The sequence below is a fragment of the Globicephala melas genome, chromosome 19 (assembly GCF_963455315.2).
Source record: "Globicephala melas chromosome 19, mGloMel1.2, whole genome shotgun sequence".
Taxonomy (NCBI): domain Eukaryota; kingdom Metazoa; phylum Chordata; class Mammalia; order Artiodactyla; family Delphinidae; genus Globicephala; species Globicephala melas.
In genome coordinates this window covers 13805926-13821616 of record NC_083332.1, presented here as the reverse complement: position 1 = coordinate 13821616, position 15691 = coordinate 13805926, and the positions used below count along the sequence as shown (strand labels likewise).

At 55.2% G+C, this 15691-nt stretch overlaps 1 protein-coding gene across 9 annotated transcripts in view; it reads left to right on the top strand.

The window, feature by feature from the left end:
* Positions 1-15691, top strand: part of SIPA1L3 (signal induced proliferation associated 1 like 3) — a 236956-nt gene that overhangs the window by 211215 nt on the left and 10050 nt on the right. For 8 of the 9 annotated variants that reach the window (XM_030874393.2, XM_030874387.3, XM_030874389.3 and 5 more), the window contains 2 exons: positions 11062-11227; positions 12077-12320. In XM_030874393.2, the coding sequence (XP_030730253.1) occupies positions 11062-11227; positions 12077-12320 (410 nt within the window). The remainder of the gene's footprint in view (positions 1-11061; positions 11228-12076; positions 12321-15691) is intronic. The other variant, XM_030874391.3, reaches the window with a different exon arrangement.

Below are 15691 nucleotides of genomic sequence, written 5' to 3'. Positions count from 1 at the left end.
GGTCAGATGGTGGCTAACACTGTGTGGCATGTAAATGAAGGCTGTTCCAGGCAGAGGGAACAGCAGCTGCACAGACCCTGAGGCAGGAGCATGCTTGGTCTGCTGGAGGAGGGCCAGTGTGGCTGGGATCACGTGAGCACGTGAGGTCAGAGAGGCGATGGACACAGACCGGGAGGGTCTTGTAGGCTCCACATAAGGACCTGGGCGTCTGCTGTGAGTGAGGGGGAGCCGCGGGAGGATCTGGAACAGAGGAGGGACATGACCTAAATTGGGTGTCCACAGGGTCCCTGTGGCTGCGTGCGGAGCACGGCCTGCGTGGGGCAGGGAGACCAGCGAGGCGCTGCTGTGATGGTCCAGGCAGGAGACGAGAGGCCTGGAGCAGGATGGAGGCCAGGGAGGGTCAAGGGGGCGGTTTCAGGAAAGATTCTCTGACGTGGGAGCAGGCAGGCTTTGCTGGCAGATTGGCTGTGGTGTGAGAGAAAACGAGGTTGAACATGATCCCAGGTCTCGCAGCCTGAAGGATGGATGGACTCTCCTCAGGCTGAGACGGGGACTGAGTGGGGAGGAGGCTCAGGGGAGCTCAGAGCTCAGTCCTGGACAGGTTAAGTTTGCAACTAGAAGATGTGGAGGAGGCAGTCGGGTAAGGAGTCTGGAGCTCGGGGGAGAGGTCAGGCTGGAGAGAGAAATCTGGGCGTCGTCAGCATAAAGGCACGAGGCTGGAGAGGAAGGGAGGTGTAGGACTCAGCCTGAGACCCCTCAGTGTTCATACGAGGAGGAGCCCGGGGTGACGACTGTGAGCCGTCAGCGGGACGAGCCCGGGAACTGAGCGTCGGTTGAGCCTCACAGAGGTGACTGCAGGGTGAGGGAGAGAAGGCAGGGCAGCACAGGAGGCAGCTGGTTTGCGGCATTTTGCTGTGAAGCGAGAGAGCGAGCAGAGGAGTCATCAGTGAAGACAGGGTTTTTGTGTTTCCAAGTTAGAACGTGATGATACCGAACATTTATCGAGTACTCACTGTGTGCCAGTCTCGGTTCCAAGCTCTCGTCCGTGAATTTATTCACCGAATCCTCCTCAACAACAGCTCCGGGAGGCGGACCTGTTATTCGTCCAGTTTTACTGATGAGGCACCTGAGGCCCAGAGGCTCAGAGCTGGGAAGGGACGGAGCTTGGATCAGAGCCTAGGAAGCTCGGGCCAAGGCTCCTCTTCAGTTGGTTTGGGGGGGGGGTCTGCCCTCCCCCATCCTGTTCTCGGTGATGTCCTCTTTCATGACCTGGTTGGGGCCATTCAGATGTGTGCTGGCTCAGAGCTCCTAAGGAGAGAGGTGTCAGGAGACAGAAACGGGATCCCTGGAGATGTGGGCAGGGAAGCAAGCTGAGAATCCAGTTCACGCACCTCACTAACAGCTGGGGGCACCCGGAAAACTAGATTTGGATCCTTCGCTCCCCTGATTAAAACCTCCAGTGGCTTGCCCCACTCCCAGGATTAATGATGAAGGCTCACATTTGCAGAGCACATATATCGTACCAGGCACTAGGGCACCGTGTGCTTTGCCTAAAATGCCACCTGGACCCTGCATGACCCGCCCCGTCACCCCTCTGCCCTCATCCCCTCCCACTCTCGCCTGCACTCACTCCACTCCAGCCACCTGGCCTCTTCCCACTCCTCAGACTTGCCAAGTGCAGGCTGACCTCAGGGCCATTGCACTGGCTCTCTCTGGTCCCTGGAATGCTCTTCCCCACATCTTGTGGCTGTCTCAGGGAGGGGAGGGGTTTGGTCCAATGCCACCTCCTCAGACGGGCCTTCCCAGCCTTCTGTAGCCCCTGCCGTCATTCTATCACTGGTCTCTGTTTCACTGCTCATTTCTCCCACTGGAAAACAGGTGACTCTGTCTTGACTTGTAGCCACCTGGCACTGTGTGGGTGCTCCGTCAGTGAATGGAAGGTATGAGCCTCGTATCTCACTTCATTCTCACTGTAACCCCCAAAATACAGTAAGGCTCCCACTTTTCAGGGTGGCCGGAGGGTCAGGCCCTGTTGACCACACTGTGCCCCTCCATGAGGGCAGCTCCCCTGGCCTTCCCTGGCGTGTGTGCTGTTCCTCCTGCCCGGGTCCCCCCCAGCCCCACCTGGCTCACTCCTGCCCATCTGTAGTTTGCTAGGGCTGCCATAAAAAAGTACCGGAGGGCTTCTCTGGTGGCGCAGTGGTTGAGAGTCCGCCTGCCAATGCAGGGGACACAGGTTCGTGCCCCGGTGCGGGAAGATCCCACATGCGGCGGAGCGGCTGGGCCCGTGAGCCATGGCCGCTGAGCCTGCGCGTTCGGAGCCTGTGCTCCGCAACGGGAGAGGCCACAACAGTGAGAGGCCCGCGTACCGCAAAAAAAAAAAAAAAAAAGTACCGCAGACCAAGTGGCTCAACAGCAGAAATGTATTTTCCCAGAGTTTTGGAGGCTGGAAGTCGGAGTCAGGGTGTCAGCAGGGTTGGTTCCCTCTGCGGGCTGCGAGGACGGCTCTGTTCCACGCCTCTCTCCCAGCTTCTGGTTGGCTTGCTGGCAATCTGGGGGATTTCTAGGCGTGTAGATGCGTCACCCCAGTCCCTGCCTTCGTGTTCACGTGGCCTTCTCCCTGTGTGCATGTCTCTGTGTTCACATCTCCTCTTTTTATAAGGACACCAGTCGTTAGATTAGGGTCGATCCTAATTGCCTCATTTCGCCTTGATGACCTCTGTAAAGACCCTATTGCCAAATCAGGTCACCTTCTGAGACACTAGGGGTTAGGACTTCAACATCTCTTTTGCTTGGGGGACCCGTAACACCACCCCTCAGGTCTCAACACAGACACGCCGTCCTCGGAGAAGCTCTCCCATCCCCCACACCAGGCTTATCCCTCCCACTGACCGCACGCTTCTTCCCTTCCTCAGCCTCTGTCCCAGGACACATCAGGCAGTCGTTTCCTAGAGACTTGCTCCCTCCCTGTCAGCCCACTGGACCGAAGGTTCTGGGAGAGCAGAGACACCCGAGCCCCATCCAGGGCCCAGCACATACACAGTGGGCACTCAGAAAACATACCTGGATACATGACAGCTGTAAAGAAACAGCAGCCCCCCCTTTCCCAACATAAAATCCAAAGAAGGCTTTTTACATATGTATGTGTGTTGTGTAAACATGTAAACTAAATATATAAAATACTGGGGGGACACAAAATAGGTTCATGGTTTCTTATGTTTATTAATTTAGTTACAGATGCATTTTTAAAATCACATGCATAAAATAACATGTTAATTTAGAATTCATGCTTTTGTCCACACGCTCCCATTTCGGAAAGCTGTTTTATTCAAACTCTTCCTGAGCATTTTGGAGACAATATCTTTGTCATTTAAAGACACTTCTGAGTCACCTAACCTAGTTTTCCAGAAAACATTGTCTTTACTTCCAGCTAAATTATTTGAGGCTAAAAGGTTTTTTTTTTTTTTTAATCTGTAATTCTGTTGCTGAAATTTTATCCCAAGGCAAAAGAACTCATTTGCATAACTTATTTACCTAAATTTTCTGATACCTCCCCTGCCAAGTACTGTCATAAGCCCTGTACCTACTTTAACCCATTTAATCTTCACTACAGAACAATGAGGTATAGGTACTTTGTATCCCATTTTCCAGATAAGAAAAATCGAGGTACAGAACGGTGAAGTCACTTGCCCAGATTCACTCAGTTAGTTAAGGTCAACAACTGCAAATATTATGGTTGTTGGTTTTATAATCTGTCGCTACAGGTCACCACATATTATGAGATTATCCCCAAAGGAGTAATTACCAAATCTGCCTCCTTTCTCATTGATTCTGGTCAGGGACCTAATGTATCCCCAGAGGAATGGAAAATGGCTGCGGCCGACGCGGGGGCTCTGCCTTTCAGCCAGGCTGCTGGCTAGGGCTGTACAACCTGGCCCCCTTGATCCTCCCGGCGACTTCCAGAGGAGAGGCCGAGGCCCAGCCGGAAGTGTGTAGCCCAGGGCACCTAGCTGCAAGCGGCAGAACCAGGACTCACGCCCAGAAGGACAACTACCAGAGCATCTCGTCCTAGGAGAGACTCAGGGAAGACTCGCTCGCACCCAAGGCAGTGACGTGCATTTTCTGAGGACTGACTTCTTGGATTTGGGCACGTGGTCTGTTAAACGAAAGACAGAATGAACTGGTGAAGGACAGAGGGGACACTGAGGGGACCGAGAGCACCTGCCACGGAAGGTCCCTCACCTCGGCCCCTCTGCTGCAGGCCCTGGTCAACTCTGGGGGACGGGCCAGCAGCTCTGCCTCGGGAGATGGCTGGACAGCCCCGTTTTGACCGCTTTGTCCCCAGACACTGAAGTTACTGGACTGCCTTCTCCCAGCCAGGGGAGGAGGAGAACAGCATGGGGGTCAGGGTGGGACTCGGCTGCTTACCCGCTCCTAAACCCCTCAGCTCCCCGCTCTTTAAAGTGGCCTGACGGTCCTCCCTACCTCCCAGTTGTGAGGATTTCCTGAGTTAATCCATGTGAGGACCCCAGCACCGAGGCTGAGCTGCACAGGGCTGAGCGGTGAGGGACGACTAGGCCGAGGGGTTGCCAGGCTGGAGCCCGCAGAGCAGGAGGCAGAACCAGTGGCCCTGCGTCCTCAGCCGTCCTGGGCACCTCCTCCCCGCCAGGCTGGTCTCAGCCCAACTGAAAGGCTGGCGTGTTGCTGCCCTGCTGGCCCCCATCCCTGCTGGCAGGCCCAGTGAGGAGGGGGCAGACCCTAGGGAACAGCCTGTTTGTTGCCTTAGGGTGGAGTGGTGGTTGGGAGGCCAACCCCCAGGTCACGCCTGAGGACCCAGGCCCTGAACGTCCTCATTCTTAAGAAGGGCAGCCCTAGGGCTTCCCTGATGACGCAGTGGCTAAGAATCCGCCTGCCAGTGCAGGGGACACGGGTTTGATCTCTGGTCCAAGATCCCACATGCCGCGGAGCAGCTAAGCCCGTGCGCCGCAACTACTGAGCCTGCGCTCTAGAGCCCGTGAGCCACAACTCCTGAACCCGCGTGCCACAATTCCTGAAGCCTGCATGCCTAGGGCCCGTGCTCTGCAACAAGAGAAGCCACCGCAATGAGAAGCCCGCACACCGCGGCGAAGAGTAGCCCCCGCTGGCCACAACTAGAGAAAGCCCGTGCGCAGCAACGAAGACCCAACGCAGCCAAAAATTAATTAATTAATTTTTTTAAAAAATGCAGCCCTGCCTCATGTAGGGCCACTGAGGGGATGAGATGAAATAATGTGTGTGAAGGGCAGCCTGGGGCCTGAGAGAGGGTGAGCGCTCAGCAGGTGAGCTTTGCTGCTGCTGCACTTACCACCCCTGCAGTCAAGAGCAGTCCCCCGAGTCAAGCCCACAATGCGACTCTGCTGTCGCCGTTTCAGAGCGGTGCTCTCAGAGCATCAGCGCTCCCACCAGCAGAGCGATGGAGGTGATGGCTGTGAGAAAGGAGAGTAGCCCCGTGGGACGCACCAGCCCCAGGGTGAGGCCCCACATCCCCCAGAGCCGCCGTCACCATGTTCCAGGCACACTGAGCACCGTGTTCATCATGAGCAAACCTCGGGCAGCTCAGCGCATCAGGCAGATGTGGGTTCTGCATGTCCTCAATTCACTGTGCCTCGGTCCCCCGGCCTCAAAGGGGAAGACAGGAGTGCCTACCTCCCAGAGGTGGCATGAGGATGCAGTGAGGCATAGGGAAGTGCCCGGTCAGCCTCGGCTGGGCTGACAGGCACTGGCATCTAGTGGTTGACACCTGGCTTTCGGGCTCCCTCCTTCCTCGAGTTTAGGGGCCCTGGGGCCAGCTCAGTGCAGCCACGGAAGGAGCAGCATCCCCACCCCACGGCAGGGTTGTCCCCCACTCCCGCCGGCCTCTTTCAGCCATCCTTCCAGGAAAATCCACCTGCTGCCTGAGATGCAGACCTGGTGAGTGTCCTCACCAGCGAGGTTGGCAGAACCCCCAGCTCGGGCTGGCTGACAGTGGTGCTAATTAGCTTAATTAACCCGGCCCCAAGGGAGCCGCTCCAGTTGGAGGCCAGCGCTCCAAGTCAGCTGGGATCGGGCCCAGACAAGTCGGAGCCGTTGGTCGCCTTCCACTCCTGGCCCTTCTGTCACGGGAGAAAGAAGTTGCTGTTGTCCGGGTCCTAACTGCAGAGCCTTCTTTGCAGTTTTTGTCTTCCTTTTTCTTTTCTAATGTGAGTGGTTTAATTCCACAATGTGGCAAATGCAAGTTCAGACAACGTGAGCAAATTAGAGGCTCTGTCCAATGCTGTCAGTCAGAACCTTGAGAGCGGGTACCTCCTCCTGGATGTTTTTTTGCATTTGTGTTTTAGAAGGTAAGACATGCACAGGATAAAAACCAAACTAGTACAAAAGGGTTTGCAGTGAAAACCAGGCCTCTCTCCCTTCCCTGGCCCCCTGCCATCCAGCTCCCCTCGCCAGAAGCAACCATTGTTTCATTTGTTCTGCATCCTTACAGAAATGTTCCGAACATGACCGAGCACACGTGATGGAGTGTGCTTCCTTTAACGCCGCTTTTTATTTATCCATGTGGTCACCTCCTGTCTGTGCTCCAGCCTTTTTCACTTACTCTTAGCTCAGCGACAGTTCCGTATTAGTACACAGAAGTTGATCTCATTCTTTTTAGCAGTCAGAGAATAGTCCATTTTATCCTCAGAGGTCATTAAGTTTAAGCATTTATGGAAACCAGAGATCTTGAGAAGAAGGAAAAAGATCAGAGATGCACAAGCCCAGTTTGGTGTTTTGTTTTTTTTTTTTTAACCTGGAATTAATGCCATTATAAATTATTGCTTAAAATTTTCAATTTAGAAAATACATTGGGGGACTTCCCCGGTGGTGCAGTGGTTAAGAATCCACCTGCCAACGCAGGGGACACGGGTTTGATCCCTGGTCTGGGAAGATCCCACATGCCGCAGAGCAACTAAGCCCGTGCCCCACAACTACTGAGCCTGTGCTCTAGAGCCCGCAAGCCACAACTACTGAGCCAACACGCCACAACTACTGAAGCCAGCATGCCCTAGAGCCCACATGCTGCAACTACTGAAGCCTGCATGCTCTGGGGCCCACGCACCATAACAAAGAGTAGCCCCCACTCACCACAGCTAGAGAAAGCCTGCGTGCAGCAACGAAGACCCAACGTAGCCAAAAATAAATTTAAAAAAAGAAAATACATTGGAAAATTCTTTCAGAAGAAAGCGAATAAGGGCAAAAATGATCAGTTTGACTCTCCAAACTGAACTTCATCATACTTTTTCTCTTTAGTCATGTCCCAACAGCCCACTAACAGTGTCAGCCATGTGGAACTTGCAGTGGATAGATAGGTACAGAGTTGAGGGTCAGGGGAGAAGGTTCTAGCAGGATTTCTTCCAGTGAGCCAGCCTTCCGCTGTAGAATTAGGAGTCCTGGAGGTCCTGGGAGCTGGGAAGGCAATTTAGCAAATGAACCCAAACAGAGCAGGGAAGGAATAGTTCTGTTCTTTTGGCTTGACTTTTTAAAGTATAGAGAGTAAAGTGTCTCTATACTTTTTCCTGTTTTATAAAAGTCATTTAAGCTTGTTGGAAAAAGAAAGGAGAGAGTAAGGAAGGTTAGAAGGAAGGAAGAAGATGGGTAGGGAGGTTGGCTGGTTGGTTCCATGTGATACACGTTTAACCACTAATCTGGAGTGCCTGCAATGTGGCAGGCCTTGTTCCCAACACTGGACATAGAATACAGAAGGCTCTGAGTCAGGTGGGAGGAGTGGAACCACAAACACAAGCACACAGAACAAATCATCATGAGATGGATACAGTGAAGAAGTAGCACAGGATTGCGTGTTGGAACTCACCTGGGCTGGGAGGGAGCTCCAGAAGGTCAAGTGGCCAGGGGAGGTGAGAAGGTGACAGTTGAGCCAAGCTGGATGGATGAGAAGCTGCCATTCACGGGGAATGCTGGGGAGGCGCTCTAGGCAGACAGAGCAGCCAGTGCAAAGGCCCTGAGGCAGGAACATGCCTGGCATGTTTAAGGAACCTTGGGAAGCCTGTGTGGGAGGAGATGAGGGCTGAGACCGGGCAGGACAGATTGTTTCGGACCTCGTGGGCTGTGGTGAGGAACATTTTTAGAAAGTGAATCCCCACATATCCACCTTTGGAGCTGAGACTTTGGTAAACTTCAGTATACCAAGCTAAGCTGTGTGCGAGTTTTGTTTTCTAAAAATGATTTCGCACCATAAATACCACTTCTTTATTCCCATGACACATATCTGGGCGAACCTCTTCCCATGTCATGTGGACCAACTCCACTTCTCTTCAGCAGCAGTGATGCCACTGTCCCTCCCTGTGGGGCCTCGCCCTTCCCCTGCTGGCCAATTCTGTTTGCTCCAGAGACAGGACCCCATGAAGTGTCCCCACACACCAGGCACACATGGGTCCCCATACACCTGGCACATTAAAGGACACACTCCCAGATGTAGAACTCCCAGGGTAGAGAAAGCGCACATGTTAAAGTTTTCAGCAGGTCATTTTACACCCCTTGCAGAGGGGAGCCTCGGGGACAGCGCCGGTTTATTGCGGTGGATGAGCTGGAGGCCCGGCCTGCTCCCACACCAGGTTGATGGGCTCAGGCGCGCCCTGCGCTGAGTCACATACTCCCCTTGTGCAGAGGATTCTGGGAAATGGCAAAATCAAAAGGGAAGAGGGAGGGGTGAATCCCCTTCCAGCCCCCAAGGGAGCAGCACGTACTCTGGGGTATATACGTCTCTTTCTGTCTTTGTATCTCTATTTCTCTCTTTTGGATAGGATGCTTTTCCTTTGCCCAAAGAGCATACTTCCCTAATAATGACAGAGCCAGAATTACCCTAGACCTGGAATTCTCATTTGAGAAGGAATACGACCTCACAAGAAAAAACTTACTACCTTTTCTTCCTTCCTTTGTTAAAATCCCAAGGCTGGCAGCTGAGAAAATGAGAAAAAACGTAGACTTCAATCCCCTCAAGAGCCCAAGATATCTTACTTCTTCCTGGGTTCAAAGATTCTTTTTCTTTCTTGAGTTACAAAATGAAGACGTCTAGGTGCCAGCTCTAGTTTTTATATTATTATTGTTATAACACATGATTATAGCAAAATAAATTCAGACAGTTCAGAAGGGTGTTGGTATCAGGTGAAAAGTAAAAATCTCATTTTTCCACCTCCTAATAAGACTACTACTTCCCAGAGGTAATCGTTCATAATTTCTTCCAGAATTTTTTTTCAGCATATAAAAGCATATTATTAAACCAAATGTGATTATATTCCACATACTGTACAGCTCTCATATGCCATCTCTGTGGTACAAACGTGACCGCCAAGCGTGATCGTGACACCGTGGGCTCGGAGGCCTGGTGGCCTTGGCTGGCATCCTGGCTCCTCCATTCATAGGCTGTGTGACTTTGGACAGTTACTTTCTCTCTCTGTGCCTCAGTTTCCCACCTGTAAAATGGAGATGCTAGTAATAGCGGCTCCCAGGAAGGGCTGCTGTGCAGATTTCACAGGTTAGCACACGTGGAGCCCTCAGGCTGGCGGATCATGCCTGGTGCTGTGCTCCTCTTAGCTGTCGTTATCTCTCTCCTGGGGAGTGGCAACACCTCAGGGGAGGGATCTGGTTTTCACTGGGGAAGTAAAACCTGATCCCAAAGGCTGGGCCGGAATCAGAAGGCAAGAGGAGATCTCAGGGGAGGTCCCAGGAGTGGAGGACACAGAGCCCCCGGGAGCCAGCCTTGGCCAGGAGAGGGCCAGGGAGCCAGAGATGACGGCCTGCGGAGCCAGCGGAGGGGACGGGAGCAGCAGGAGAGGACTGTGTGCAGCTCGGGGTGCCGGGCAGCCTCGGGTAAACAGTTATAAGAGCAGCTCTCATTTCCCCATTGTCTGTTCTGTGAGGTGCTGGCCAAGCGCTTTGCAGCAAACCCCAAAATGCTGTGAGGTCAGCGTGTTTTCCAGATGAGCAAACCAAGGATCAGAGAGGTGGTGTGACTTGCCCAGGGTCCCACAGCAGGAACAGGTGCAGGTACCTCATGTCTAGATCCTCCCAGCCACCCCGTGACGTGTGAGCTGTCTTACCCCACGTGGTGGATGAGGAGACCAAAGTTAGGGAAATCTGGTGCCAGGCCCTGGAACACTCAGGCCAGGGGTCTGCTGCCTTTGGCCCTGCACTTGCCCAAAGGGACTGGTCCCTTTGGGGAATTCTCCCTCTGTGGGACCCCATTCCCTCTTCTGTGGTTGGAACCTCTGGTCCAGGCCACCTCAGTCTCCCACCTGAACAACTGCCTCCCTTCCTCACTGTCTCCCTGCTTCCATGAGGGTCACTTTTCTGTCTGAGACCCTTCTAAAAGGCACATCAGGACCTAGCACTCACCACATCAGAGGCTCCCTAGATGCAACCCCAAGTCCCCTCCGTGGCTCATGAGTTCCAGCACATCTGCCCCAGCGCCTCCCAGGCCTCACCTCCTCCCCCTCAGCTACTCATCCCCGCCGCTCCGCAAGCTCACCGAGCCTGTTCCCACCTCACAGCCCAACAATTGCTGTCCCCTCTGCCCTGTGTCCTCTTCCACATACCAGGTGGATTCCTGCCTTCCTCTCCAAGTTTCTGCTCCGATGTCATCCCCTCAGAAAAGCCAGCCTCCATCCCCAGCGATCCCTATCCGTTTACCCAGCTTTATTTCTCTTCAGAATACCTCTCTCTACCTCACATTATGGGGTCTCTGTCTTTGTTCATTTATTCATTGTCAGTCTCTCTGACTGGAGTCCGCTTCACGTTCACCGCTGTATCCCCCCCTCCCCCCGCCAAGAACACGCATGGCACAGGGTAGGTTCCCAGGCAACATCTGTGGGATGAGCGAGTCGAGAGAATAAACCAAGTCTCTCCTCTATCCCACTTGCACCAGATGTTGTGGAGAAGCTGCGGTCGCTCGCCCAGCGGCGGCCAGCCTTCCCGTGTCAGGACAACCTTGAGAAGCAGCTTGAGCCTCCCGAGACCCCTCTGACCTTGACCATGACCCTCTCATTCCAGGCAGGTGGACAGCAACACCAAAAACGTCTTTGGGCAGCCGCGGTTGAGGGCCTCCCTCCGAGACCTCCGCTCTCCCCGGAAGAACTACAAGTCCACCATCGAGGATGACCTGAAGAAACTCATCATCATGGACAACCTGGCACCCGAGCAGGAGAGAGACGCCAGAGTACGTAGAGGCTGCCCTGCCCCTGCCCCCCTACACACACACACAATCAGACAGGCTGGTGGGGGGAGGAGGACTGCCTCTGCCTGCCCACCGCCTCTGCCCGCGGCACCTGCTGGCCTGTTTGGGTGTGTGGCTCCGCAGCCAGGAGTCAGGACGTCGAGCTGGTCAGGGGCAGGATCACAGCGTGAGCCAGCCTGGCAGGCTTGCAGGGGATTTATCTCCGCCGTAGCTCACGCGACTGGACCGGGATGCTCTTACTGGCTCTCACGTCCTTCTTGTGGAGCCCAGGCTGGAAGCAGCCCCCACCCCCGGACCACAGGACCAGGAGTGCAGGCGCGGGGCCCAGGGGGCATTTAGGCTCTTGTGACCCAGGGGTGGGGGGGCCAAAACAGCAGGCGTCCTCAATCCCCTCACACATGCCCTGCTTCTTTTCCCTCTTGTCCCTCCCTCCCTCGTTGGAGCTCTCTTGTGGGGACCTGGGTGGCAGCAGTCTCTCTGGGGTTCCCTCCCACCAGCCTGAGCTCTGGGGGAAGCCAGCACTCTGTCCCGTGTGGTCCCCACCAATGACTGGCTCTCAAGCTCCAGCTCGAGTCACCCCTGCCTTCCCTGACCTCACCTGGAGCTGGAGGGTGGGGTCGGCCCTCCAGAATAAGGTGGGCTGCAGAGGGGGTAGGAGGGATCCCCAGGAGAAAATTGGAGTACGTTGACCAAAAAGGGAGCAGAAATGGTTGGTGGTTGGGTAAAGACCGCAGACGTCCAGGACGGGAAGAAGCCCCTGAGGACGGCGACCCTGGCTGGGCCTGGCCGTGACCGCGCCGGGCGTCCCGCCTCCCACCCCTGTCTTGGCAGCAGTCGCCACAGAAGAGCCTGCAGCGGACGCTGTCGGACGAGAGCCTGTGCAGCGGGCGTCGGGAGCCCAGCTTTGCCAACCCTGCCGGCCTGGAGCCGGGCCTGCCCAGCGACGTGCTCTTCACCAGCACCTGCGCCTTCCCCTCCAGCACGCTGCCCGCCCGCCGCCAGCACCAGCACGCCCACCCTCCCGGCGGCCCCAGCACCACCCCTGCCACCGGCAACGGCTTCCCGGAGAAGAAATGTGAGCCCGGGCACCCAGGAGCTGGGTGAGGGTGAGGGGGTGGGAGCAGGGGGCACGAGCACGCAGCTCGCCTAGAGATCAAAGGCTGGGGGTCATCAGTGTCAGTCAGCTGACGGAGGGAACCGAAGCGCACGGGAGCTTCGGGGGCCCTGAGGATGGAGCACCGGGTGTCACCCACAGAACAAGGGGTCGTTGGCCAAGCATCAGGGGTCACCTAGGGATGGGGGCACCCAAGGACGGGGGTCATCTGAGACCAGAGAGAGGGTGTTAGTCTCTCTAGGTGTCTCCAGACTGGGGAGCTCATCCCTAGGGTCCTGACCCCGCTTCCAGCACCAAGCAGATCGCCTCGTGAATGTTTATTTGCGTAAGTGACGTCCCCCAGGCCTGCCAGCTCTGGAAGGGAAGGGGGTACAGGGGTGTGACCAGCATCAGCAAATAATTACTGAAGGGGGCGCTGTGCACACGGCCCCCATCAAAAAGCTGTGCGCTGGCTGGGGTTGGCCGTACCTTCAGCCCAGCCTGTAATCCCTTATCCACAGCCCCAAAGGCTCTGAAACTGAAAGGCCGAGCAGAAGTTTGGGCCAGGCTCGCTGGGCAGCAGGGCTCGACCTGAACGGATGCGAGGCCGTTTATGGTCCTCCTTCACCCCACGTGGTGTGAACGATCAGTCGCTTCGTTGAGGAGCGCTAGTGTGTTGAATAGGGGTACTGCCGACCTTCTGGGTGTATATGTATACATAGCGCATCATACTTTATCAAATCCCAACGAATCTTGACTTCAGAGATGTGTCCACCCCAAGGGTTTCAGCTGAGGACCTGTGCCCCTGTAGCATCTAGATGGAACCCTTTTGTACATTGCAGGGGATGGGTTGGAGGAGGCTCTGGGACTTTTTTGAGGGGTTCTATCTCCCCCCTTAAAATTCTTCCATGGCTCCCCATTAACCTAGTATCTGGGTCCATGCTCCTTGCCTGGTGTTTTGCCCCATGGGGGGAGCCCCACCTCAGTCCCTCCACTTCACAGTACCCTCCCTTAGATCCTTCTGTCCGCCACTCTCTCGCCTCAGGGCATTCCACATGCCTGGTCTCTCTGCTGGCCATGCTCTTCCCCTAACCCTGTTCTCGATAACTAACTCCTGCTTCTCCTTCAGGGCTTTGCTCAGTTATCGCTCTGGAGGCCTCCCTTAAGCTCCAGCCTGCGCCATCCCTCCCGTCTTAAACTCCAGAGCACCCGGCCTGCCCCTCCGTTGCCTTCGTTCCACGGATGTTTCTTGAGCACCTGCTCTGGGCCGGGCTCTGCTCTAGGCACGAGGCACACAGCAGGAGCGCGTCAGAGCAGCCCTGCCCTTGTGGGGCTGAGCTTCTTGGCAGTTCCTCTTGCAGCTTCACTCTGTGTCTCCTTCATTTGCATCTTGCCTGTACTGCCCTGTCCGTGCTGCAGGCAGAACCCGACACATAGTAGGCATTTGACACATCGTGAGGAGAAGGCAAGAGGGGCCAGGGCAGGGGTAATGTGCACAAAGGTCACAGACCCACACGGGGCAGACAGAATGCCCCTGAGTAGCTCTGCTTCATCCTTTCAGTCTCACCTAAGATGCCACTGCCAGGACTTCCCTGGCAGTCCAGTGGTTAAGACTTCGCCTTCTAGTGCAAGGGGTGCGGGTTCGATCCCTGGTCGGGGAGCTAAGATCCCACATGCCTTTGGGCCAAAAAAAACCAAAAAAATAAAACAGAGGCAATACTGTGACAAATCCAACAAAGACTTTAAAAATGGTCTGCATCAGAGACTTCCCTGGTAACGCAGTGATTAAGAATCCACCTGCCAGTGCAGGGGACACGGGTTCAACCCCTGGTCCAGGAAGATCCCACGTGCCGTGGAGCAACTAAGCCTGTGCATCACAACTACTGAGTCTGCACTCTAGAGCCCACGAGCTACAACTACTGAGCCTGCGTGCCGTAACTCCTGAAGCCCATGTGCCTAGAGCCTGTGCTCCGCAACAAGAGAAGCCACCGCAATGAGAAGCCCGAGCACCACAATGAACAGTAGCCCCCGCTCGCCGCAACTAGAGAACGCCCACATGCAGCAACAAAGACCCAACACAGCCAAAAATAAATTAATTAATTAATTTTTAAAAAAATGGCCCACATCAAAAAAAAAAAAAAGATGCTGCTGCCTCCAGGAAATCCTCCTTCCCCAGCCAGGCTGCCAGGCTGAGTCAGACGCCTCCTCTGGGCCCCCACAGCCCCCTGGCTTGCTCCCATCCCATCCTGCTCACTCTGCCTTATGTTTTCCCATCACAGCCCCACTCACTCCGGGCTGTCACTGTGTGGGAATGAGTCTGTCTCCCCTGTTGGACTGGGGGCTCCCTAAGAGCCGGGTCCAGGTTGTCTGGGTCCCTATGGGGACCACAGCCCAGGGCCCTCTGTCTCATGAAGCACACACATATACCTCTCTTTGCCCGTCTGACTCCCCTGTCCCCCTGAACCACAGAGAGTCCCGTCTGGCCTCAGTGTGGCCGGGGGCCCTGGGCCTGTCCACCTCTCCATGCCTGCTCGAGAGCCCTTCCCAAGCCACGTCGGGGCTGAAGAGATGCCGTCAGCCAAGGCCTGGGCTTCACGGATGAAGGGCTCTCCATGCCAAGGAGCCTCTCACAGCAGCGCCCGCTGATAGCTTGCTTGGCTGTGGCAGCTGCTCCCGCAACCCTCACCCGCTCAGTAGTGAGGTGCTAGGAGGCTGGAGATGGAGAGCATGGAGGTCAAGGGCTCGGCATCCTTCCTGCCCTCATTCATTCCCCTGAGCTTTCATTCACTGGGCAACACTTACTAGCACCGCACGTCCTGAGAGCTGGATGGCCCAAGTTTGTAGCCCAGGTCCTGAAGTTACAGCTGTAACCTATCTGTGCCTGTAAAAACGTGGGCAAAAACAGTGCCCACTTCACTGGGTTAATCCGAGAATCCAACAAGTTCTTCATGGAACCACTAAGCTCAATGCCTGATATGCAGTAAGCGCTGAAAAAAAAAACAGCTGTTTACGTATGTTTCTGTTAGTGTGCTGTCACCAGGAGCGAGCATTCTAATCCGTTATCAGTCAGGTTTGTGCCTCTGGACTAGAGAGCAGGGTTAAAATAGGATATTAACAGGGACCCTCTGAACACCAGAGCCGTGTGGGGTTGGGCTTAGAGCAGGGTCAGTGTCAGACCCCACGTGTCACACCCCAGTGCCACCACTGGCGAGCGTGAGTCTGCAGGCAAGGGAGTTTCCCGCTCTGAGTGTAGGCTGCCCCCTCTGCCTCACAGGGTCATAGCAGCACCTCCCTCCCGGCTAATTGGAGGTGGGACTGTGAGATGATCCCTGTAACACCCAGCGTGGTGCCCG